This window comes from Glycine max, chromosome 10 (assembly GCF_000004515.6).
Source record: "Glycine max cultivar Williams 82 chromosome 10, Glycine_max_v4.0, whole genome shotgun sequence".
Taxonomy (NCBI): Eukaryota; Viridiplantae; Streptophyta; class Magnoliopsida; order Fabales; family Fabaceae; genus Glycine; species Glycine max.
Genome location: NC_038246.2, coordinates 3305705 through 3328313, shown reverse-complemented (window position 1 = coordinate 3328313; position 22609 = coordinate 3305705). Strand labels below are relative to the sequence as shown.

The window sequence follows — 22609 nt, the reverse complement described above, 5'->3', positions numbered from 1 at the left end:
TGATCCCTTAATTGTTTAAAAAAATACTATAATTAATGTGCTCCAAAAGAAAGGTTATTCTAAATAATAAAAAAACAGAAAATTCGTGTAATTTTATAAAATTTCACTAATTAATATAAGTTACCTGTGATCTTTAATTAATTAAAATACTTTTAGCTGACAAAAAATGTAATTTACTTTTTTGTTGTCATATTTATTTATTCATTAAGGGATACAGTTCTAGTTAACCTTTCGAGATTATTTTTTAATGTAAATTGGCCACAAAACAATAATAAATACTTCTCTCTCTCTTTAGAAGGAATTCTATATATATGTATAGTCTTTTGACCTTATATAATTTTTTTATACGCAATTAAATATATGTTATCCTCGCCTAAATATGCCCGGAAGTTTATACATATTGGATATAAATCGACGGAAAATTTTAAAAGGATTAAAAAACTCCGCAATTAAATATATAGGAAGTTTATATTCATTGCATTTTGCTTTGGATGTAACGAGGCAAATGCAAATATGCAATATATTGTGTAATTTTGTGTGTGTTGTATTGTTAATAAACAAAAGAAAATTCATAAAAAATGGGCTTACGAATTAATAAATTACGTTATTATAAAAATAATTGTATAACATATTTAAAACAACCAGTTTTTGGTTCAAGTGAAATGAAACTCGGCCCCTTAATAAAAAAAATAACATGTTTAAATAATTATAGTTAGAAAAGAATAACAGATTTAAATAATTTTTTATTATTTACAAGTGCTAAATATTTTTAAAAAAATTACAGAAAGTGTCAAGTATTAATTATAAAATATGATAAATATTTGATTATATAATTATACTATTAATGTGTTTGGAAACCCGCTCCCGAAGCAATAAATAGTGTTCAAACATAAATGACGCACAAGCTGTAGCAACTTAGACGAGAAAATTCACATTTACAATGTATGTTCAAACACGTACTATCTTTTGCATGAGTGAACCAAGAGGTTGGGTACTATAATAACTTGATTATTCTCCTACTCATTCTAATTCTTTTGCAAATAATTACTTAGGTTCAAACAAGAATTATTATTTGATAGATAACAATTCTATATACTATGAATAATGAAGATTTTTACTACTAATTGATTAATTAAGTTCATCTTTAAATAAAATCAAAAAAAGAAAAATTTACTAAGCAACATTTTTTTTTCTAAAAAAAAAAAAATCAAGCTGACTTCTCCATCATTGTTTGTTTTGCTAACTGGATCTCCCCGATTCATCATTCTTTAAATGATGAAGCGTAAAGATAAAATACAATAATAATATTAACACACACATTAAGTTCATTGTTCATTGCATTATTATATATATAGAATTCCTTCTAAATATCAAATTTAAAAACAAATATTTCAATGCATGTATGTGTGTGACAAATAAAGTGAAAGAAGTGTGTTTATATGAAAAGATAAGAATAAATTTAAAGCATACAATCATAAATAAATGGATAAGATTCAAAATTATTTAATAATCACATGATTTAAAAAAATGTCACATGACTTTATCTTTTAGTCCTAATATTTCAATACTTGATCCAATGGGCATAACTCACTCTTCTCACTTTCTCATAATAAAAATCCTTTCACTCACACACGAGTCAAGTAAAAAAAAAATCTCATTTTAAGTATCTGATAATCATTTTTGTTAAAAATGCAATTTGTCTCGGAAGATCACATGACTTTACATGTGAAAGGATCCCTGGGCAAGTTGCACCTTTGTAGGGTTGGAGCACCAAAATTACGTACCCAACATTCGATCTGAGATTGTTGTCATTGCCAGTTATTACACCACTGATTGTGCCTATTGCCCAACGACAGGTGGCTTGTTAGTTGAAGGGTTTAGGGTGAATCTGACATGGTGATGCAAACCAGTGCAAAGAAAACAAGGATCATGAGGGACTAGGATTTTCAGAATTTTAGAACATGGCATGTCCATTGTGTAGTTCCGTTTTCGGGTTTTATAAGAGAGAATAAAATGGATGCACACAATGTGTATTGTGTTGGCGTCACCACGTGCTTCTTCCACTTGGCTATAATTTAGCGACATTCTCTCTCTCTCTCTCTCTTAATTTTATTCTTTGACTTCTTCCACTATTGAATTTTTTAATCAATATTTTATTTTCTGAATTTTTCTAATTTTTTTAATTTTATTTATTAGTCTATTGTGTTACGAACTTATGATTTATTATGATTATGAATTTTGACTTTTAGTTTGCATGTTTAATCTTGTGATTTAGATGTTATTTTCTTTATTTACTCTCTACTATAAACATCAGTCATATAGCCATATATAAATAGTTAAAATTAAACATTATTTAATGATTATATAGTTAGTTAAAATATCACACACACACATATAAATATACATATATAATCTATTAGTAAATATTTGCATGTTTCATCCTCCATGTTAGAAACCTAGAACCTCGAAGGTAAAATTTTTATAATGTTCACAACTCTCCTTCTGGTGGGTCATCTATTTTTCTTTTTCACGCAAATTGCCGTTTATTTTTTATTGAAAAAAAGAAACTTTCTTGAGAATTCGAAATCCACCGTTTTAAAGGGTTAAAATTCTAACATATTCTCTTTACCGAATCAGAACCATCCATGAAATATTGTATATCTTGTCCAATCGCTGACCCCGTTGCTAAGCCTAGCTAAAGTTTCAAAAGGGTTATCTTTCCATAGAATGATTAATTTTCTAGAAACGTTAATTAACGAGAGTTTATCAATTGCAAGTTTAATAATCATTGATGACTTTCTCTTGTGCATCAAACATCTTGAAAAGGTAATTTTTTTAAACCACTTAGCAATTACACAAGTTAGGTATTACTTGTTTAGCTTATATTTCCAAGCTAAGCTCTATTGCCATACAATCATGAGAAATTGGACATAATGCATTAATTACAAACAAATTACGTGTATGCTTGATATAGTGAATCATGTATATTTTAGTCAAATTTAGTTTGACTCAAATTTAAGATATTTGCTTGTTAAATCAAAATTATTTTTAGTTGAAAAAATCAAATTAGGAATTAGGATTAAAGTAATTAATGAATAGATATTTTTGCATGATGGGGAATTAATTTTTTACTTTTGATTGTATTTTTTCTAATTGACCTCCTTTTTCATGGTATATTAAAGAAAATTCCTAATTTCATTCTTAAAAATAGTGAAATAACAACAGTTTAATTTGTAATGTTTAAGTATTACATTATATTAGTGGTTTTGTTGTATAGCAATAGGCGACAAAAACCAAGTCGTGTAATGAAATGAGAACGCAAATGCTAAATTAATAAATAAAGAATATTAATGTGGTGAAATAAATTTCTTTAAAAATAATTTAAAATTAAAAAATATACACTACAAGAAAAATCATTATTTCCAAAGGAATATTTCCCACGAAAAATATTTCGTCAGAAATATTTAAATTACCAACAGAATTTACTGAAGGATTAAATTTTGTTAAAAATTTTCCAATTACCAATGGATTAATTTTCATAGGAAAATAAAAATTTCCCAAAACAAAACAACCCAACCCTAGCCGTCTTAGTCACTCTGGCTTATTCACTCATCACGACCACATTTGCGTGTCCTGTAACCCTCATTCGCATGTCCTCTGTCGATCCCACATACAAGTATCCATTGTTCTAGAATTTCTATTTGTCTTATGTTTTGAGTAGAGATGATTAGAATTTCTATTTGTCTTACGTTTTGAGTAGAGATGAAAGAAGGGAGAAATAAAAACTGAAACACTTTATTAGAGATATATACTATTGTTTGTCTTATCGAAGATTTATAGACTAATCTGAAATATATACTACTATTTGTCACTATTATACAATCAATCATGAAACTTGTGGCTCCCTGAATGCTCTAGTCATATTACACACACAATATATTATGAAAGCTATTTGTTTATAATGTTATGGTATTTGTATGAACATGAAACTTCTGTGCTATAACAATATAGCATCCAGTCTCAAGTATTTAGCTCATCATTCATGTCACAAATTGATAGGTCCTAATCACAGACGAAGGGTGGAATGTCTGTTCGATTTCTAGAGCAATTTAGCCTTTAAAAACTCGGCTAAATAATTTTTATTGAGAACATGTTAGAAAGCTATTTTGCATGTGTTGGTTTCAAAGTTGGGTAGAATTGATTTTAATAATATTTTTGAACTGTAGAAGGTAATTAGGATGTATGAAGGATTGATTGTGTTTAGCAACTAAGCATAGTTGTGTTGAAAGTTGTATTTTTAAGTACCTAATTTAAGAATAATGCTAGTTGCACAATCTTTACAAACGCGGCACATAGAACGATCTTGTGGTATAGCCCCCCTCCATTGCCAATGAACCATATGACTAAAACTGTGGCTTTAAGCACCAAAAGTTTAAAAAGGAATTAAAAAGTTTTGCAAAGTTACTGTGAATGACGGGTCAAATTGAAAGTGACTGTCATGTATAAGGACCCTGAAATATAGTATTTTTGGTCTCTATTGTGCATAGCACTTATTTTTAACTTGGTCCCTACACCACTGTTACAACCCCAACCAATGATGCTATAATAGTAATAACTATAGACAGGGGGGATTGAATTGGAAACTCTTTTACTAAATTGAAATAGTGTTTGTATAAAAATCAAATTGAAAATGAGCATTAAAAAATATATTTTAGTTTTTTTTTCTCTTCCAAATTTTATACTCTGTTCTTATTTGCATTTTCCATTGCATCTATTTTGGTGGGATAGGGGTCAACTTCTGCTAGTACTTCTCAAAATGCTGCTAATGAAGATCTCAGGAGGAAGCTTGAACACTTTGTAAGTTCAAATAATCTTTGGTTTGAATTGTCAATTATTTATTATCACATTTTTAAAGTTGTCACATTTGATCCTATATTCATTAATTTGCAGCAATCAAAAGTCAAGGAATCTCTTGCAGTTCTTAAGCCTCATTTTAACCATGAAAGTCCAGTCATTGCAATTGCTACAATTCAAGGGTTAGAAGTACTGGGAACTATGGACCTCAATGCACCACTAAGGGATGAAACACTTCCACAACAAGAGGAGCTGCCATCACCGCAGCCACCAGTGCAGTAGCAGCAGCCACCGCAGCAACAGGCACATCCATTTAGTTTGTTGTTGTGCACTGTTTTAGATTAATCCCTCAAGTATTTTTTAGATTTTAGAGTACTGATAATTATGTTATTTAAGTAATATTTGTTTGACTTTGACAGCTTAAGATTATTAGTCATATTGTTGCTGTTGGTCTACTTTGGCAACTTCATGCACAGAAGGGAAATTTACGGAAATATCAGTAATTTCTCACGGAAAGATTCCATTATAAATTTTAGACATATATTTTCCACAAATAATAAAAATTTGTCGGTTAATTTTTTAACGATAATTTTTTTTAATAAATTTTGATCCGTCGAAAATTTTAAATTATCCATAGATTTCCAAGTTTATTGACGGATTTCTGCCATCAAAAATACCATTTTTTTTACTATACATCAATATTAAAATCTATTTTAATAATTACACTTTTAAATATCAATCTTGATTCAAAGTATCTAAATCTAAACAATAAATGTGAAACCTTTTAATGCTTGATTAATGAAGCTTAAATTTTTATTTTCGGCAGGCTCGACTCTTGGTTCCTTATTTTCAACGGGAATCTTCCGTCTGTTCATGCATTTTAATCAAGATACAGTAACTAGACACAATATTGTATCTTTCTTAGCTAGGTTGAAGATATATATATATAGCAATCTCTTTCAAATGTAAGCAATCTCTTAAAATTACCTATTATTAGTATAACTTTAAACCTTCATTAAGGTATCTCTTAGTAGAATATTAAAAGAAAATAGAAATAATTTCCCTTTCCAGATCCTCTGTTTTTCTTTTCTTTTTTTAAATGGCACATGTTAAAAATTGTGTGTTTGTGTAAGCGTTAATCTAAACGTAACGGAGAAGCAATTAGGCGGTTACTTTGACGTTTTACATTGAAACGTTTGATTTCCCCGTTCAACTTTTCTAAACACAACCTAAAAAGTTCATCTTAACGATGCTGTAAAAAAAAAACTAATCTTAATTAGTATAGTGATTATTTAAATTAGGTCGTTATTGACTTCCCTAGTATATTAGTGGCACTCTATTGGATAGGATACGACTGAGGGTCTAATCGCCTTCTTATCATTTGTTAAGCGAAAAATGAAATGCATGTTAATTAACAATAAAAAAAAAAAAAAAAGGCATAAAGACATGCAGAAATACTCATTTTTTAATCAGCAAAATATATATATATATATAAAGTTGTACCATAAAAAACCTTACACAAATAGCCAACAACTTAAGGTTAAAACGTATTTATTATTCACACAATAAATACCTCTTAACCACACAAATTTGACATGCAGAAATACATAAATTGTAAGGGCTACTTAAACATTCGCTTGTAAAGTTTTTTCCCCCCTAAGCCTTCATCAAAAGAATCCATATTTTGTTAATTTACAATACATATATAAACAAATTTATGAATCAAATAAACATAAACAAATTTGAACACCGTACCCAAATGAATTATTCAGGTTTTGGTTCCCTCTGCATAATGCAGCATAGCATGTAAAGAGTAGACATAGCAAGAGAATCTATTGAAGAAAGGAACTTTAGATGAAAGAAACTTGAAAAATTAAGTGCAAGTTAATTGGTCTAACTCGTAAAATCCTGTGATTATATAAAACCTTCCTTAATTTATTCATTTTCCTCCTGCGCACTGCACAGTCGAATAAATTAAAAACATATGCATCGTGATCTCATCTTCAAATTCAACAAAAACTGTGTGCTCAAGAATATTTTTAAATGATACAGAAAGTTGTTATAATTAGTAAAAATATATAAATACTACTGCACATATGATCTTTAATAATATTTTTTTTATCTAATACTTAATAAAAAATATTATTAAAAACTTTTAATAATATTTAAAAAATATATATCATCAAATATGAATAAATGTTAATGAGATTTAGAAAAAAAAATGTATAAACATATCAAATATCAAATGTTGCTAAATATCAAATATCAAAATGTATAGACATGTTAAATATCAAATATTGTGCATGGTCTGTGTGCTAAAGATAATAAGACATAATAATATTTTAAGAAGATGTAAGTTCGATTTCCTTTACTAATATAAGAATCTCGTTTGAATATATTTTGAGTCGTGAGACTTTCTTTGAATAACAAAGAGTTTATAAAAATTAGTTCACCTAAACTTTTTATTACTTTTTATTAAAAGAAAAAAATGTTTAATATACATTATACATATCCATTCTTCATGATTTTACATACATCTTATACTGTGCGTTAGTTATTTGTCGTCGAACCTGAACACTGAACTGACACAAAAAAAGTGCTGCCTAGTGCATACACGAGTACAGAGATTCTTTCATTCTCCAACATGGATATTGGATTTTTTACTTTTGTAGATTTGCTTTTTTCTGTGCGTGTATTAAAAATATTTTCATCTTTCTTATTCGAAACAAAAAATAAATCATTGAAGCGTATTTGTCTTTCTTAACAAAATCATTCCCACAGTGCTGATCAGAATCAAATCCTAATAAATATGTTTTTATATATTTTCCATTGGCACTAATTATTTTACAGACATCTTCATTATTGAGGGGTGAGGGAATTGATATTCACTGCTTCATCCTTCATATCATATCTGGTTTTCAGTTGATAAAGACGTTCGACAACACAGGAGACATAAATAATTGAGAAGGGCGACGATTGAGGAACGGGAATTGATGAGAGATTTCAGATCAAGAGATCACGATTATTGCTTACATTGCATCAATATCTTGTGAATTGCAATCTTTATAGATAAAATCAACCAAAGTGTATCATCAATCTTAAGTTAATATCAAGAATCAAAATTATTTGATTGAATAATATATATAAATTATTATAAACTTTTGGTATCTAGTTCGATTTCGGATAAAAAAATATATCTTGAGTTCATAATATACACATTCTAAAAAAAATCATAATATAATATATGCACACGGCACACAATTATGTATATTATTATAAAAGTATTTAAATTTAAATAAAATTATAAATAATAATATTTGAGAAAATGTTCAGAAAATATACGAATTAATTCATGAAGAATTTTTAAAACATATGTTAAATAGAAAATATTTAATATTAGAAAAAAAAATATACACTATTAATTTAAAAGAAAGAATTAATAATTATTTGTGATTTTTGCTGAAAAGAGCACACTGGAAGATTAAATCACTCTCATAATAGTATATTCTAAATCAATATGCAAAGGTGGAGTTAATTAAAAATAATTACCATTTAAAAATTAGAGTAAGAAGATAAATTTTAACAAAAAAAAATTAAAGTGATTAATTTAAAAGTATAAGTAGCTGAAATTTAAAAATAAAAAATTAATATAAATTTTTTTTTCTGTAAAATAAAATATTTTTAAATGATAAAGTCGTGCATTAAAAAAAAGATGTAAATAGGATATCTTATTCCCAAGAAGAATTTTATATTCTTTATACGGATGTGAATTAGAGAGAATTTAAAAAAGTAAGAAAAATATGTTAAATAATAATAATAATAATGGGATATTTGATTTAAAGAAGAAAGGGAGAGAAAAGAAAAGGAATAGAAAGTGTGATAATTTTAGGTTTAAATATGTTTTTGATTATTGATATATACTCGAATTTTGTATTTGATCATTGATAAATTTTTCCTTTCACATTTGTTCTCTAATATTTAAAAAGTTTTGTACGATTAAAAATCGTCAAAAAATTTAAATTTGAGTTGTCACAAATCGCATTATCAAAATATTCAACGAACATGTATCACTTAAATAATCTAAAATAAAAAATTTCAACAGGAAGCAAATACGAAAGAAACATTTATCAAAAATCAAACGTAAATAAAAATATATTTAGCCATAACTTTATAGGTTATTGGGAAAAATTGTTATATATATATATATATATATATATTATCATCAGAAAACAAATACATGTCATCTATATATTAGTGATAGTGATTGATTTTTAAGTTATATATATTTAGTTTCAAATTTTATGTACGTAAAAAAAATCACATTGAAAGAACTATCCCTAAATGTTGAGCATTTGTTTTGTCATTAAAACACAGAAGTATGTCATGAAAAGTAGCAAAGGCGAGCCAAATTATCACTTTGCTTGGATAAAGAGAAATAGAAGGAAAGAAGTAAAGTAGAAAGAAATAAGGAGATAAAAGAGAATAAGTAAAAAAAAAAAAAAAGGTAACTTTTTTTAGTGTTTGGATTAAAAAAAATGGGAGAGAAGTAGAAGAGAAAAAAAAAGTTTAAGTTTTATTTTAGTTGACTGATTGGATAGAAAATTAGAAAGTAAGAAATAAGTTTTTATTGAAAAGATTCATTTGTCCTTATTATATATAAATTAAATTTTGTGAGATAGAGAAAAAATAGAAGGTTATAATTGTAATTTTTGGTGGATCTCACATTTTTATTTTTTCCTTTTCTATTTTTTCTTCACCAATGAAGAGATTTTTAGGTGGATCTCACATTTTCTTTTCTCTTTTATAATTTCTCCTTAAATAAAATTGTTTTAACATTTTTACTTTTCTCTTCTCAACTTCTCTCTTTTCAATTTCTCTTGAAATAATTATAAGATAAAAATAATTAAATAAATTAATTGGTGATTGATTAATATTGACTAGAGAAATCAAGGAAATCAAATGAGGTATGACTCAGAATAGATACAACTCATTAGAGTCTATATATTAGTGATAATTTAGATAATTTACATTAAAGCATATCTTTAAATTGTCAAAAGATCTAGTTCAATTGGTTGTATAAGATACATAAATTATTTAAATCTTTTAATACTATTTTAAATGCCTATCGATAAAATAAAAAAAACTATCTTTAAACTTTCGTTGTCCTCATTGGAAAAAAAAACAGATGATACAGGTTAATCATACGAAATATCTCCCTGCTGAAACAGGCAAATATTCCATCCTGTTCTTTGGCCCAGTTTAATTTTCTATTTGCATTTCCCCCATTATTTCTGAAAAAAAACGGTCTCCCCTTTGGCTTGCGCAATAAGCAACACCTTTCACATTTCAGCACTACAATGCCGCGATTATTTAAAACGTAACTTTCCTATTTTAATTAAGCAATAAGGACCTCATAACCATTTTATTTTTTTTTACCTTCTTCTACGGGTCACAGCATCTCTTCTCTTCCTTGAAGTTTGGGGCTTGACCTTAGTGATATTCTTTTGTTACTTTCCCCTGTAAAAAGGGCAGAGAATCAAATAAAAAGTGAGGTACTGGATATGGTGTAGCCTATTTTTCTCTTTAGAGCCCAACCATATGGCCCGCTAAAAAGTGGAACCTCACGTGGTACACTAAAGAAAAATACCCAATTTTCAGTTTCTTGGCAAGTTGGTAACATACGCACAAAGTCGCAATCACTTGAATACTTTTTCACATTATATTTGTTATTCTTTCACAATGGATAATACCCTGTTGCCAATCCTCTCTTTCTCTGCCTCCTTCAATGACGTAGATACTACTTAAATGGTTTTTAAGACACTTATTTTGGTTCCACTCAGGGTTTTTTTTTTATGTTACAAAAATTTAAGAGGAGGACATGGCAATTGGACGGGGCGGGGCAGGGACGGGTATTGCCTCCCCAGTTCTCAATTCCGACTCTCCAACATTGTTATACTATTTTCATACGCGTCAGGTATCAGGTATCTCCGTTTTCGCCTCATTCCTGGTTCAAATTTATAAAAAAGTTTTTTTTTTTTTGTAAGAAAGTTATATTGAAAATCTGATTTAAAAAAATTTGATTGTTACACATTTATTTTTAACTACTTGTATTTGTAGTGCATTTGTCTACAAAAATCATCAAGAAAAAAATTAACAAGTAATTAATAAAATTTTAATAATTTCATCATCGAGTCGAGTATGAGAATGAGTATGAGACGGGTAGTGACATCCCCCTTCCAGACCCTGATTAAAAAAAAGTTAGGTAATGCCCGTCAAAATCAGGACAGATTTAGACAGATACCCACGAGTATGAGTTTCATTGCCATGACTAGATGATGTCTTAGTCTAACACATGAAAAGCCTATGGACTTAAAAAAATGCTTTTAGAGAGATACTTATATTTATCTCATCTAAAAAAGAGGAGTGAAAGATTAAAATTAAATCTAAAACCTATTAAATGGAAGATATTGTCTTACTTGACTCATCTATCCCCTTAAGTCTTTTCTAAGAAGAAAAAAAAGCTATGTCCTTAACATTTGGTTTCATCCACAAGTATCTGTATATAATTTATTTTTTAATTGTCAAAAACTTTAAATTAGTCTCTCAATCAAAATTGTCTAATATTTATCTTTTATTTTATTATTATGAGAAAGGATTTACTTACTCTAAGAGTAATATTTTTAGAGTTATTTTTTCCTTTTCATCATTTATTTTCTTGAAATCTAATAATTAATATTATTACAATCATTAAATTTTAAGAAAATAAATAATAAAAATAAAAAATAACTCTAAAAACTTTATTTTTGGAGTAAGTAAATTCCTCTTCTATTATCGTCATTAGTGTAGTCAAGCAATATGCCAGCTTTTGTATACATTAACTAATCAACGTTTTCACGCGTCAAAAACAAGAAATTAATACATTTTTCATTACAAAACATATCCTAATTCCTAAATAATAGGCTCAGTTAACATAACTTATACCAATCAGGATCTATCAAAATTATTAGTTCTTTTTTATTGCCCCCATTATTCTAATTAACTCTTATGAAGACATGATTTTTTTTTTTTAATTTCCTTAACTAGATTGAAAATTTTAATTGTTAATGGACAAAAAGCAACTACGAAGATGACATAAAGACCCAAAGCAAAATATCTGTTTTTGTCAGAAAACATATTTGAATCCAAAACCCAAAACCTAAAGCCAAAATTTTTTCCTAATTTGTTGCTTTTGATTTGGGGACGGAAGAAAGACTAAAAGCCTATCGAAATCAAACTCATGGGTGAGGCCCAAGTATTGGTCTCCATCTAGGAAAAGGGCCATAGGCCCAAGATTAAAATACATCAACCAATGGAGACCCAACCACTCAAGATAGTTTTGAAACATAACCATTCAAGATGGTTGATTTTTATTTATTTATTCATTTATTTAATAATAGTTGTAGATAAAAAGAAAAAAAAAATCATTGAACAGGGGACATACTAACATATAACATCAATATCACTCGAGTTCCAATTGTATTAGATGTACCCATGCAGTATAGATTGTTATTGTAGAATTTCTTCATTTTTTTCCGAGAAAGGATGTCTTTATTTGTTCCTTTATTTCTTTTTTAGTATATTAGTAAGAAAAGGAAATAGCTATAGTTCTTATGTGCTGAAATAAATCATATTTTTATTTTCTCTTTTAAGATTTAATACCCATACCATGTTACGATTACTACTACGTTAAGTACGATTAAATACACATAGACTTTGATTACTTATATTTGTATAGTTGCGGTACTGCTGGTACCAACATCAATATATATATATATAATATATTCACTTTGCCTATAAAAAAAGAGAGTACGAAACTAAGATATTTTCTAAGGTTTTAAATATCTGTACATTCAAGCTTCTCAACAATCTTACTCTTTTTTCTTTCTATTTTAAAAAGATATTGACAAAATAATGAATGATCTCTAACAAGATTTGATATATTAAGAAATGGTCATTTTCATGTTCTTGTCACATGAAAATTTTGAATTATCTCTTTTTTTGCAGGCATTAGGTAATCCTTAATTTTTATTTGTAAATATTAACTCGTTTCTTTATATTTATTAATTTTGAAAGATAATAAACACGTGTTAATACTGTTATTTATAACTTTTTAATATGAATTTATTATTATTATTTTTTCTCATTTATAATTAGTTTGTAAAATATTTATTTAGAAATTGAGTAGAAATAAAGACATAATTGGAAAAGATGATAATTATTGTTATTCTAAACTTTTAAATGAACTAATAAAAAATCTTTCAAAGTTGCCGTATAAAAAAAAGAAACGAGTAGTTTTTTTAAGACAAAAAATAAATACAAAATTTTACATGGAATCACTTAAAAATTGAACACGAGAAGTCCATTCACCCTTTAATCACCTTCACCATACTGATATTGTTGATGTTGGCATTCTACAACTGTCATTGCCATTTTTCCATGCATGCATGATCCTGCTATGTCCCATTAGCATCTTTCAATTACTGTCATTATCCATGTTATCAACTATTTATTGGGTTTTAATTTATTAAATATTGTCCTAGGAATATTGCAAGTTAAAGAATTAATAAATAAAAGTCTTATTAAAGAAACATTAACAGTAGGAGTATTTAAAAGTTATTAGAAGAGTACATTAAAAAGCTTTTTATAAAAAAAAATATATTTCATAATCAGTGTTTTGAAGTATTCTTAGCTCAAATTGATCTAATGATTAATCATTATATACTTAAACTATTTTTTGAATTGGATCAATATTGCCGCAGAGAAACAATAGTAAAAATGTCTAACACAATGAAGAAAGAAAAATGAGTTTGTGATACTTTGCTTTAAAGTTTAATCAAATCTTAACCTTATCCGTGGAATATCATGATCCACATAACTTTGATAACAATATATCTGTTAGTGTTCGTCCTTTCTTCACTAGTTTTTGTGAAGAGAGACAAGAAGACCGTGTGCAGTAGAAGTGTCACCCAACCTCTAGGGAGAAAGAAAACACTGAAAAGAAGCTGCAAAACAAGACAGCACCTAGAATATATTATGTTTTTCTTTGCGAGTAAATTCTTAAATTAGTTGTTGAGATAATACAAATCAGACATTTTAGTCTAAAGAAAATAAATTTTAAACTATTTTTTAAGATTGTATAAATTATACATTTTAGATTTTGAGATTATAAATTTCCTTCGTTAATCCCTAACTTTGTAAATGATTGACTTTTATAAAGTCAGAAATTAATGAAAAAAATTTAAAAGTCTCTTTAGGAGTCAAAATGGTCTGCCTGCATATTCTCAAATACTAATTTAAATATTCATTCTTTATTTTGTGTTGAAAAAAAAGGAAATACAAGATAAACACAGGTAGAATATAAATACTAGATCCAATTGATCAGTTTCTGGAATTTCACAGGCATGTGTATTCAAAGATTGGTTAATAAAAAAGAGATGGTACTGCCTAATTCTTAGAGAATATAATTAGCTAGTAGTTGGAACACTTGTTCCCTATGGCACCCTGTTGATCACTGTTAATTTTTTGGAACATATTAATCTTCTTGTGATCGATGACCACTATATTAAATTTGCTTCAACTTGATCAATGGTTCAGAATGTATACATACCAGGGCTAGCTAGCTAGGTCTTACTCGAAGTAAAGTTCCTGATGTCCACCATATATAAGTGAGACAGGGTTCTCCCAATCGTATCAATTATATAATTAAGCTTCTCTCTTTCACAAACGAGTAGAGTGTCAATTAAGTTAATCTTATTTAGGTTATTCTGGTGTGAGAGTAAGGCCTAATGTAAATGTGTGGAGCATATGTCTTAATCAATGAGGGGCTTTATATATATATATAAAAGAATTATATATATATATATATATATATATATATATATATATATAATATAAAAGAATTAAAGATAAGAGAATTTACAATAATTTACTTATATTGTTTAACCAACTGTTAAATTCCTTGATTTAATCAACTCAACGAGGAGCTAATCGAGTTTTGTACTATTTATTCTATTGCGTATTTTGTGTTGTGTTTTGGGGCTTAATTGATTGTTAGACATGTGTCAATTTATGCAATATATTTTATGTTCAGATTTGATGCATCTTGTGGTTAATCTGGTTACACGTTTTTTTTTAAGAATTTGGTTACACATGGTTAATAATAGGATTAATTATATTTTTAGTCTTTATTTTTTTAATTTGATTTTAGTTTTTAAGTAAAAGTTTGACCATATTGTTAATTCTTATACTTTTGTTTGGTTAATGTTTTCAGTCAAATATGACTGTTAAGTGACTTATTTTATTTTATTATATTTTGTGACTACTCATTTTTTGACTGATCATTTTTTTTAATATGGAAGATGAAAGATAATGAAAGTTACTTAAGAATTCTTAAACCTAGAATGATAAGCTATAAGAAATGCTATAAATGAATAATTTTTATTTACCAAACATTTATATTTTGGGTTTGCATTTTATTTTCAACTTATAACTTTTTTCACACATTTTTCCTCTTTTAGAATTATTGTGAATTTTGCCCCTCTATGAATGACCATAAGTTTCATTAGTCAATTGCTAGCTAACATGGAAATGTTGTTCACCAACGTGACAATGTTGACCATGAACATGACACTTTTATCTTAATGTGATAATACATGTAAGTTTAATATGAATTGATGACGTCTCATTAGGGGGAAAATGTGTAACATTATTAAACTATGGAGGCAAAATCTGCAATATTGTGAAAATTAATAAGGAAGTAAAATGTGAGAAAAATAATAAATGATAAAAATGTTTGCATTTGTTGTCTTTGAATCTTCCTAAACCAATCTTACCTACAACTACTTCATTCCCACAAACCAAATCGTATCATTATCAATCATAAAATCAAAATCATTTGACCTCTTGTCTGTAACCCAACCCTACCATCCAACTTTATGAATGCAAACTCCACTACACAACAAATACCATGAACTCCTTGATTCTCAGCGAGATTCATTTAGTTCCTTCTTTCTAAAATATTTGCAGAATTAAATGAATATTGGTAATTGAAGAATTTATGTTATTTGTTGTGTAAGGAGGCTTGCATTCATGACTTTGAGTGGTTGGTTGATTACCGAAGGTCAAATGATGGTTTGCCATTGACAATAACATGATTTAGTTTGAATATACTTAGTGTTTGTAGGTTAAAATGATTTAGGAAAGTTAAAAGATAACAAATATCAATATTTTTATTATTTGGTATTTTTCTTGTATTTTGTCCTTATATTTTTTTGAAGATACTACACATTTTGTTTTCATATTTTAATAATGTTATACACATTTTGTCTCTAATAATATGTCATCACATTATTAACACATTCATGTCACATCATTAATTTATATTAGTGTTATATATATTGTCGCAGTGTCATATCAATGATAAATAATACCACATTATTTGTTAACAAAATAACAAAAGTGACAATCAATTAATGGAGAGTTAAAATTTGAAGCATTTTAAAAAGTGAGGGGAAAAATGCTCTAAAAAATGGGAATAAGATTTGAAAAAAAATGATAAGTTAATGATAAAATTATATTTTAATTAAATAGAATTATAAACTAATCAAATAAATTATAAATTAATGTATATCTATCAAAAAAATTTATAAATTATTTGAAATAGTTAACTTCATGTATATCTATCAAATACACTGTAAAACTTATTAAAATGACTTACAATCACAAGCTAAGTCATAAAAGTAATTTTTCATGGGTGTGAGCTACAATTTTCAAAGAATTACTAAACAATAAACACGTCTGCATGATTTGTTTTGATGGAATTTATTATCTATTATGATGTGAAAGGCCTTTCATGCATTGTCAAGTGTGCTTGAAAGTTACATTTACTTTAGTTTAAGAGAATTAAAAATGTGATACTCTCATATTCTTAGATCAACCAGCTAGAATGGTCCACCCGGCAATTAAAGCTTTTCTTGGTATGTTTATTTCCTTCTTGAGTCCTCGAAAATATTCAAGGCACTTTGAGATGTCTCCACATATAATTTTGAAATCATGTCTCTTGCTTGTTTTCTTATTTTATGGGTTTACGTTTCTTATTTGATGGATAAAGAATATATTCCTATAAAATAATCTGGGTACTGTTTATGACTGAAACTGATAAGGGAAAGAGGAACAAATATAACACTTTAGATTGGAATTTATTGTAGTTTATGTTTTAAAAAATTGTTAAAAGGCAAAAACAGTCAAAGTGCATAGTTAGAAATTTTTCATGGACAGCCAAGCAAGAATTAAAAAATAATCAGAGACAAAAATTTCCATATCGTAGAGCGAATCATTCAATTGCCCCCACTTGAATGTACGTGTGATGTTAGGAAAATTAAAATCCTTGTCAAGTAACCACATTTGTCTGTCATTTTTCTTTTTCTCCTTTTCCTTTTAGGTGAACTACATTAATGTCTTAATACGGTGGCGACATAAAATCTTGTATCCGTAAGATGCACATGTAAATATGAAATGAAGTGTTTCAGAGATAGAAGATCATACCCCTATTAATATCGTAAGAATTCATTTAAAAGGAAAGTGTTTGAGAGAGTAAAAAGTTGAAAGCAGCTGTTTAATTGACTCAGCTGCCAATGTTATTTTTCTGAACAATTATACTTACACAACTAAAATGCGTACATAACAATTAATATAGATATGAAAGGGATAGAAGATCATATAAGAGAAAGAATATGATAAAAGGTGTGGTGAGTGATATGATGGAGAGATAAATAGTATAAAAAGTGTTGTCATAAGTTGTTATATATGAATATGATATTTCTTATTTCTTTTATCTACTTGATCATATGTGTATTAAATTTACGAATTGAGTGATATATAATTTTAAAAAAATACTATATAGGAAGTAAATCTGAAAATATCAATCGTTTTTTTATCATCTATATTCAAGCTTTTTGCTTAAAATGATAAATAAAAATGACACAAATTTAAAAGGCAAAAGGCTTATGGAATGTGAATGGAGTTTCTTTAATAAGATAGGGTAGGTTGCTAATTAAAAAGCTAGTAACATCATTTAGTTTTATTAATTTCGTTTAATTTTTTTCCTAAATGATTATTCACTAAAATTTGATTTCAATAATAAAAATATATAATTAAAAATATAATTTGAATTAAATGAATGATATTTAAAAATAGTTCCATTAAATATGATAAAATTAACTAATATTTACTTATATTTTAAATTAGCATACATATGATTTTTTTCCACTTATAATCAAGATCTAAGAAAATATTATTTTTGTCCAAAAAATTCCAATATGATTTTACAATTATTTAATTACATTAAAAATGTACAGTAAAATTATTCTTTCTAATATTAATACAATTGCTTTAAGATTCAAAATCAAGACTTTTGATTAAACAAAAACACTTCTTACAATTGATCCTATATCACTCAATGGTGATATAAAGATAAGTTACATCGTATATGCAGCATCCAATATATCAAATTGTACACATGATATATTTTAATTGTATTTACAGGCAAGCAAAAGTTTTGTTTTCACATAATTTATCATTTTTATACTATAATCGAAATTTCCTTTGGGAAAAAGTATGGTCTAAATTTCGGTCACGATACACTAGTGTACAACTGAAAATTTAAATACAGAAGAATTGTTGACTGTTTTTTTTAAGGAAAATTCTTGCACGTACGCGATAATTTCATTGCCTTATACTGAGTGAGAAAGAGAGAGACACAACAGCGTAAGAAATTAAAGTTTTCTGTTCTTTAGCAACAATGGAAAAGGAGGAAATTAATAGGGGCATTCTGGTCAATTAGCAAAGGAACTGTCATTCAAAGTTAAACGTATAGTGTCGAGAAACAGAATCATGTCATTACCTCATTTTTTACCCTTCAAACTTTTTTCTGTCTCTATCATCCATCTCTCACAACCTATTGTACAACTCTCCTATTTTTTTCAAAAGCCCTAGCACCCTTATATCCCTTTGTTTTCTGTATATCTATATCTACTTCCAACACAAAGAAGAATATTAATGCAAGCATTAATATAAAAGTGATGAAAGTCTGAATTTGCACCACCCTTTTAAGGAAAAACAAAAACCAAAATCTTGGCAATCTCTGAATTCAAAAACTAGCTAAAAACACAACAATATTGCCCCGGGTAGCCTTAGTATTACTCAATATATGAAAACTGCAACTGCAAATAGTAAAGAGGAACAGTCCATTCACACTCCCATCAATCTTATCACATCCTCCTCAAACATAAAAAAAAAAAAAAAATCTTCCTGTGCTTCACCACTTGGAGATTCACACACTCTCTCTCTCTCTCCAAAAGAAAAATTAGAAATATGTAATATCAATCATGATTCAGAGTTTGTTTCCTTCCCTCTTTCTTTCCTTTTCATTTTCTTCCAAGGTAGTTGTATTCCTTAACACAAACCTCTAAAATGCAACAAACACATTAAAAAGAATATATTTTTTTAGAGAACAGCGTTTGCTCCTCCACTGTTTCCCAAATTATAAGTATAGTAATCTTTTATCCCTACAAATCTCCATCCATCCATTCATTCATCCCTCACTCTCACTCACTCACTCTGGTCACTGTCTTAGGAACCCTAGAACAAGAACCCTGAGACAAAAACAACTTTGGATCTGTAAAGCCAAAGGGTTTCAAGTACTTTCTTTGCTAGCTTGTCTCCATGGATTCAATTCAAGAATTTATGGAGTCGTGTAACACTGACATCACCACCACCACCGCAACAACCACCAGCAACAGCTTAGTTGGTAGCTCCAATTCCCCTTCTGCTTCCTCCACCACCAGCAGCCGCTACGAGAACCAAAAGCGCCGTGACTGGAACACCTTTGGCCAGTACCTCAAGAATCACCGACCCCCTCTCTCCCTCTCCAGGTGCAGCGGTGCACACGTCCTTGAATTTCTCAGGTACATATCCACATACACATCTTACACATATCATCCCATACAAACCTCTCGCATCATGACACAGTTAACAGATAATCTTATTTATTGAACATGTAGTCTGAAATTTAATTATCATTCTCGTCTTTATGAAAAATACATAATCTTGTCTCTTAAATATGTAATCAGGAATTTGATTCTAAAATTCGTATGTATGAAAAAAGATCTGATAAAAATATCTGTTAACTCCTTAACTGCTGGGTTTATAAGAAAAGAACATAGCATGTCATGCACCTTTTTCTTGATCTCTCTTTTTTTTCTTCTTGTTGAATTTTTAATGTGATGTGTAGGTACTTGGACCAATTTGGCAAGACCAAAGTGCACACTCCGATCTGTCCCTTTTATGGGCACCCTAACCCTCCAGCACCATGTCCATGTCCTCTAAGACAAGCCTGGGGTAGCCTTGATGCACTCATAGGTCGTCTTAGGGCAGCTTTTGAAGAAAACGGAGGGAAACCTGAAACCAACCCTTTTGGAGCAAGAGCTGTGAGGCTCTACCTTCGTGAGGTTCGTGAACTTCAGTCCAAAGCTAGAGGAATCAGTTATGAGAAGAAGAAACGAAAGCGTCCACCACCACCACCACCACCACAACAACAACTACAACAATCATTGCCTCTACCTCTTCACCACCACCACCACCACCACCTCCCTCCCCCAGGTGCAACTCAATGAGATTCAATTCTCAATGGCCGCGCCATTCAGCTATTGTCATCATTCCTTGGAAAATTCCCACTCTTCTCAACGCTTTTCCGGTCACTATTTATGATCTCTACTTTAAGTAGTATATTTTAAATTTAAATTAGGGTTTTCAACTTTTCATGATTTTTATGCTGAAAGATTTTCTAAGTAGTAGTAGTCCATGTAAGACTACTGGTGCTTGTAGTTTTTATCCTGTTTTCTCTGGCAGCAACAAGAAAAGGTTAAAGATCGATGTTGTTGTGGGATATATAATATATCATGAACCTGCTTTTAAAGAACACAGTGTGGTACTGAGAGTAAGACTGTTGGTGGGGGTACCTAAAAAGAGGTAGTGGAAGTGAATGAATGAATATACAACCAAGGAAGCCATCATCCTTACTGTGAGGAACCAAAAGCAACGCATTATTCATAGTTTTCTTTATGTATGTATCAATGTATGTACTTCTATATTCTATATATCATCTTTATATCTCAAGCTTAATTAGACTTGCAGATTATATATACATCTCTTTCTTCATATATCATTCTCGATCTCTTGTCTCACCTTTTTGGTTTTCTTCGTAAATTATTACTTTGAATAATGGTTCAATTATGTGTACTACTCGTCGGCCACTCTAGAAATTCAATGCTCCAAGTGGTTAATTGTTTGAAGCTATAGAGAATAGGTAGTGGTGAGTCACTTCCGTACATCTTCATGACCACCACATTATTTTCGTCTTCTATATGTGTCTCATTTTGGTGCTCATTAATGGTTTCGTGTACACAAATTTAATTAGCATTTTTCATTTTTTCTTTCTTTTTCTCAGTTCCCTGTTTTTTTTCCTCCAAGTTTGACACTTTTTACTGCTTTACTGCCTCCTTGTTTTGTGTGGAGAAGAATCATGTATCCCTTGAGGCTTTGATCATATCAGCTGTGTGCTTCAGATCACTGACAAGTGACAAGTTTTTTTTGGGATTTTTCCCCATCGAGACCATAGCTAACTGCTGACCGTTACCTTGGTCAATTTGATTGATGATATATATTTGTTTATTTTATATATATATATATATATATATATATATATATATATATATATATATATATATATATATATGCAGTAGTGCTGTCATTTCAACTGAAGGGAAATGTCGAAAAAAAGGAAATTAATGGCAGACAATGTAATTAATTCCTCCATGACTAAGCTCTATTATTATTTGTGACCTTTGCACATGATCCTATTTAATCTCACCAGTTTACGAAGACTTTCAATTAACCAAAAAAAAATAATCTTTCTTGATCATAATATGTCATCAATTCGCTTGTTTCCGTTTTAGTTAGGTTATGGCACCCAAATTGGTAAGTATGTACCCTCCTGCAAATGTGCATGCATAGTGTTGAATTAGTAACAATAGGGTGTGTTTAATTAAATTTTAACCTTAGTTAGAAGTAACTAAAGAGGAAAGCTAACTGAAAAGTTTAATTTAATTAGTTGAACATTGAGCGATTGTTAAAATTTTATTTATTTTTATCTATTGATTTTTATGAATAAAAAAAAACTATTACCTGGAATCAAATACCTAGCTTAATTAGGCAAATTAACTTGTCGGTAAGAGAATATATAAAGGAGGTCAGCAACTCTTGGAGGGAAAAAAAGTGAGTTAGAGAGAAAGTACATCGACAGATCCTTAATATATATATATTCATAATCTATTCATCGAGCGGACAAACCTGTCTGTCTAATAAAATTATAGTTTGGGTCATCTCTAGTTCCTCCTTTGGGGTTTTCTGATTATTTTGGCATTAAAAATAATTTTTGACAATCCCTCTGATCATGAAGAGGCACCTATTGTACCTCAATTTGGCCATGGCTAGGTGAATTATGCCCAATAGGACACAGGATAGATGCTAGAGAGATTATTAGAGAAACTTTATATTTTCCCTTTTATGTGATTCTAGTGGGGTATGTAAGACGCTATGTATCACTTTGAGACATAGAGGATCTATTCCTTCCTCTAATCATGTTTTGATATATATTATT

At 28.7% G+C, this 22609-nt stretch overlaps 1 protein-coding gene across 1 annotated transcript; it reads left to right on the top strand.

Annotated features, from left to right (window-relative positions):
- The first annotated feature begins 19051 nt into the window (after positions 1-19051).
- Positions 19052-21115, top strand: LOC100803605 (protein LIGHT-DEPENDENT SHORT HYPOCOTYLS 4). The gene is made up of 2 exons (XM_003536985.5): positions 19052-19856; positions 20183-21115. The coding sequence occupies exons 1-2, from the start codon at positions 19615-19617 to the stop codon at positions 20562-20564; spliced, it is 624 nt and encodes a 207-aa protein (XP_003537033.1). The 5' UTR covers positions 19052-19614; the 3' UTR covers positions 20565-21115.
- Positions 21116-22609: the final 1494 nt, after the last annotated feature.